The following is a 5,841-nucleotide window of genomic DNA, read 5'->3' on the forward strand; positions in this document are numbered from 1 at the left end:
AGTTTTTTTCCCCCAAAACTTTGTCTTCAAAATAAGGGTGCGTCTTATATTCCGAAAAATACGGTAGGTTGAAATTTTTTAAAGCATTTTTTTTAAAGATCTAGACAGTAAAGATCAGATTTTCTAACTGTACAATCAAAACAGGGCAAGAAAATCATCAAACAGAAGGAACAGCAAGAATAAGATAATTTGTTCTTGTCATTGTTACAACTTTCATTGTCTTAGGTCTTTCATGCAGAAATGTGTGATCAGATATCAACCAATGAAAGAACATTTATTGTTGCTTCTAGTAAGTGCATAGATGCCCGGATATCATAAACACCTTGAAAACCATAAAAATCAAGGTCAGAATAGAATGGCCCTAAACAGAAGTAGCCTTACTTTGGGAAGACTTTCTATCAACACCAAAACAACGTAAAGAAGTTTTGGTGCATTTTTGAAAGTAAAGGCTATGTTTCATATTAGAAATTGGTTTACCAGATTTTCTCTCATTTAAAGTTGCCATTAAAACACGTAAATTTCTGTATGATCAACTCATGACTTTAGGGTTAAAAAGCAAAGAAAAATAAGCCAAAATTAGTACAAGATTTCCTATGTTTTCTATTCACTGTTTTGCTATACTGGGCATAACCACGGCCACTCTCCCAAACTTTCAGAGATATTTCTCAATACAGAAACTTGGGTCTGAAAAGACACGTCAAAGTTATTCCTTATATACATTTTCTCAAGCTCTGTCATTAACATTGATTCATTATGTCTGGAACAATTTTTTAATAATTTGAATTTTAAGCCACTTGATTGGTTGGAATCACCTGATTGATCATTAAGTTTGGATACTGGCACCATTCATTATTAAGTAAGGTACTTAGTTTGTGTGGAAGAATAGTTTTAAAATATATATATTTTTATCATGTAATATTTTTTTTTTACAATTTTTCTAAAGGATAATTTTATTTTAAAACTACCAAGCTGAAACTTCCTAGTTGACTTGAACTACATGTGTTTTTTGGAGAAATAGAAGTCTGGAAAAAGTAATAAGCTACCATTACACGTGACTGACCAACAACTGATTATAAATCAATACGTTATTTATCTTGAAAGATAAATACCTTCAGTATGTTGTGTTGAAAGAGCCAATAGGTTCATGATACAATCCACAGTCGCATCAACGTCATATAAGTTATCTTCTAGCGTTGAGCGGACTAGTTGTAAGTCCTAAAATATCATAAAAATATCACTTATATCACTGTTATCACTAGTTGCAAGTCCTAAAATATCAGAAAAATATCACTTATATCACTGTTATCACTAGTTGTACGTACTAAAATATCACAAAAATATTACTTATATCACTCTTATCTTCTAACGTTGAGAGGATTAGTTGTAAGTCCTAAAATATCATAAAAATATTACTTATATCACTGTTATCACTAGTTGTAAGTCCTAAAATATCATAAAAATATTACTTATATCACTCTTATCACTAGTTGTAAGTCCTAAAATATCATAAAAATATTACTTATATCACTCTTATCACTAGTTGTAAGTCCTAAAATATCATAAAAATATTACTTATATCACTCTTATCACTAGTTGTAAGTCCTAAAATATCATAAAAATATTACTTGTATCACTGTTATCTTCTAACGTTGAGCAGACTAGTTGTACGTACTAAAATATCATAAAAATATTACTTATATCACTCTTATCTTCTAACGTTGAGCAGACTAGTTGTTCGTACTAAAATATCATAAAAATATTACTTATATCACTGTTATCTTCTATCGTTGAGCGGACTAGTTGTAAGTCCTAAAATATCATAAAAATATTACTCATATCACTGTTATCACTAATTGTAAGTCCTAAAATATCATAAAAATATTACTTATATCACTCTTATCTTCTATCGTTGAGCAGACTAGTTGTAAGTCCTAAAATATCATAAAAATATTACTTATATCACTCTTATCTTCTAACGTTGAGCGGACTAGTTGTTCGTACTAAAATATCATAAAAATATTACTTATATCACTGTTATCTTCTAACGTTGAGCAGACTAATTGTAAGTCCTAAAATATCATAAAAATATCACTTATATCACTGTTATCACTAGTTGTAAGTCCTAAAATATCATAAAAATATTACTTATATCACTGTTATCTTCTAACGTTGAGCAGACTAATTGTAAGTCCTAAAATATCATAAAAATATTACTTATATCACTCTTATCTTCTAACGTTGAGCGGACTAGTTGTACGTACTAAAATATCATAAAAATATTACTTATATCACTCGTGAAACAAAACAAAAAATCTAAACATTTCAGAACAAACTAAGAAATTTTATAGATAAAAATAAAGTGCATACAATTGGCAAACTATTACATCATCAGCATATTATTATTATAAAATTCCTTAAAACCATGTGCTAGTATATAGTGACAATAACTGTGACTAGAAGTTTGGTTTGTTTGGAATTTCCAGCAAAGCTACACGAGGGCTATCTGTCCCTAAATTAGCAGCGATAGACTAGAGGGAAGACATCTAGTCAACACCACTCGCTACCAACTCTTGTGTTATTCTTTTACCAATGAATAATGTTGTATTATAATGTCCCCGTGGCAAACATGTTCGGTGATGTGGATTTGAACCTATCACCCTCAGTTTGCGAGTCAATCTCTTTAACCACCAGGCCCATGATTAGAGTTAAATTGTTAATTTTTCCAGTTTCTTCCAGAAAAAGAAAGAATTCTTCAATTATGTGACTCCATCATAAAATCAGAAATTAGTAATAATTAGACCATGCAGTGCTTTTGTGAAAGAAATATTAAGCATACATATAAAGGCTGTGATGGTTTTAGTAAATAATTAAATCTGTTGACAATTAATCATTTTTGTAGGTTAGATACAGAAAGGCATAATGGTGGTTTCAATTGGTGTGGTTTTGGATCAGTAAAAAATTCTACAGACAATACACACAAAAGTTAGTATGTGGTATTGAAATGTTAGCATTCACAGTCAATATGTTTTTGCATCAGTAAAAAATTCTACATACAGTACACACAAAAGTTAGTATGTGGTATTGAAAGGTTAGCATTCACAGTCAATATGATTTTGAATCAGTAAAAGATTCAACATACAGTACACATAAAAGTAAGTATGTGGTACTGAAATGTTAGCATTTACAGTCAGTATGGTTTTGGATCAGTAAAAGATTCAACATACAGTACACATAAAGTAAGTATGTGGTACTGAAATGTTAGCATTTACAGTCAGTATGATTTTGGATCAGTAAAAGATTCAACATACAGTACACATAAAAGTTAGTATGTGGTACTGAAATGTTAGCATTCACAAATGATAATAAAAATCACATACATATATACAGTGTTACACCAACTTCAAATTAAAATAATACAGTGTGCAAGTCAGTTAGACAAGTCAGAACTCAGACATTAGAATCACTCCTATAATCACTCATAATTGGCTTATATAAATATCATTTCAACTAATAATTCATACTCTGTAATCCAGTCAGTCATCCTGAGCTCTATTACTGGGTAAAAGGCCTCGTGTACAAAAGCATACAAACATTTGAAGTATCAATTCATAAGCACAATAACAGAAACTTTTACAGTAGGCAAATTCCGTTTTTAATAATTGAAACGTTTCAGCCCATAGTATTGAATCATCATGAGATAAAAGTTACTATGGGTTAATACTTTGTAATCATTAAAATCAGTACTTGCCTACTGTAAAAGTTGCCAAAACACTTGAAGTGTCGTTGAAATGCTAATATATACCCTTTTAATTGGAAACCTTTATTACAGTACTAAAGATTTATATAACTTAAATGACCATCACTCTTCTTACAGTGTGAATACCTTTTCCAACACGGCAAAACATGGTTATAATAGGCCTAATACTAATGTCTTATGACAAGTATAATTAATTGTAATCATGCTTCATCAGCCAGTAAAAGGCATTCACTCCATAACAAATGGCTTATATAAATAGGGTTCCAACCTCTAATGTGTTTGTTGTTTCCCAACTGGCATGATGAGCTCTGGAATGAGTGAAACACACAGTTGGCAATGGATGTGGCAAACATAGTGTAGTTGAAATATTATTATCATACACCCTTCTAATTTTTGAAAATCCCTAAGGGACTAGATATAGAACATAAGGTTAAAAAATATAACACTAATCGACAAGTATAATTACTAAGAATTATCACTCTGTCATAACACACATTAGTAATGGATCATGATTCACAACTTTGACATTCACTCCACAAGCACTAAATAAGTAACTTTCTAGAGCTGTTAGATCTAACCTGACACCCTGTGCTCTGAACAACTTGAAGTTCGAGATCTGTCAAATCTACAGAATCAGAACTGTCCTGATGAGTGCTGGTACTTGTAGTGCTACTTTCTGACTCTGTAAGGGGTCTTTGACCATTCTTACAATCCTTTGGCTTCCTATTCTTTTGAAAAGACATATCTTGTGGTTCCTAAGATGAAAAAGAATGACATGAAAATTTTAAATAATAATTTCAGTCTATACTCAGAACTTTTCAACAGTATTATGTTAAGAAAGCTGTAAGCTAGGAACTTTAAAAATAAGAATTCTTGAAGTAATGTAATAGAGTTAATAATATTTGTTAAAAGATAAGCTTTTAAGCTATAATGAAATTTAAACATTGCATATTCATCATATGTAGTATAATTTATTACACTGCTATACAGGACTGGGCAGGACTATAAGCCATGACTCAGGTACTTAAGTTCCATCACACTGCTATACAGGACTGGGCAGGAATATAAGCCATGACTCAAGTACTTAAGTTCCATCACACTGCTTTACAGGACTGGGCAGGAATATAAGCGATGACTCAGGTACTTAAGTTCCATCACACTACTTTACAGGACTGGGCAGGACTATAAGCTATGACTCTGGGCCTGTATGATGTGTTTGTGTTTAACTATTACAAATGCCCCATATCCACATTAATGGGCAGCGAGGATAATTTATGTTGTATGTTACTTTGTTAGTATTAACATGTATAACAAGTTTTACACTTCCCAAAAGTAAGCCTATTTCTGCTAAAATTATCAACAGATATAATCTATTTACTTTATCATTGTTTAGATAAACTTAAAGATTATACTCTAAGTATTATAAAAATCGTTTAGATCTAGATTTAGTTGAACAATGTTAAATTAACAATATAACACCTAAATTTGGTAATTTTAAAGTATTCATTCTCCAGTTTCAACACTTAAACAATATAACACCTAAATTTGGTAGTTTTAAAATATTCATTCTCCAGTTAACATTTGAACAATGTAACACCTAAGTTTGATAATTTTAAAGTATTCATTCTCCAGTTTCAACACTTAAACAATATAACACCTAAGTTTGATAATTTTAAAGTATCCATTCTCCAGTTTCAACACTTAAACAATATAACACCTAAATTTGGTAATTTTAAAGTATCCATTCTCCAGTTTCAACACTTAAACAATATAACACCTAAATTTGGTAATTTTAAAATATCCATTCTCCAGTTAACATTTGAACAATGTAACACCTAAGTTTGATAATTTTAAAGTATTCATTCTCCAGTTTCAACACTTAAACAATATAACACCTAAGTTTGATAATTTTAAAGTATCCATTCTCCAGTTTAAACATTTAAACAATATAACACCTAAATTTGGTAATTTTAAAGTATCCATTCTCCAGTTAACAGTTAAACAATGTAACACCTAAGTTTGATAATTTTAAAGTATCCATTCTCCAGTTTCAACACTTAAACAATATAACACCTAAATTTGAT

The 5,841-nt window shown here is 30.3% G+C and overlaps 1 protein-coding gene across 1 annotated transcript in view; it reads right to left on the bottom strand.

Annotated features, from left to right (window-relative positions):
- The window catches only part of LOC106471443, a 16,560-nt gene that overhangs the window by 4,535 nt on the left and 6,184 nt on the right, over positions 1–5,841 (bottom strand). The window contains exons 2-3 of the mRNA XM_013932045.2: positions 4,336–4,512; positions 1,110–1,215 (exon numbers count right to left, since the gene is read on the bottom strand). Of these exons, the coding sequence (XP_013787499.2) occupies positions 1,110–1,215; positions 4,336–4,500 (271 nt within the window). The 5' untranslated portion in view covers positions 4,501–4,512. The remainder of the gene's footprint in view (positions 1–1,109; positions 1,216–4,335; positions 4,513–5,841) is intronic.

Source organism: Limulus polyphemus, unplaced genomic scaffold, assembly GCF_000517525.1.
Source record: "Limulus polyphemus unplaced genomic scaffold, Limulus_polyphemus-2.1.2 Scaffold4628, whole genome shotgun sequence".
In the NCBI taxonomy this organism is placed as follows: Eukaryota; Metazoa; Arthropoda; class Merostomata; order Xiphosura; family Limulidae; genus Limulus; species Limulus polyphemus.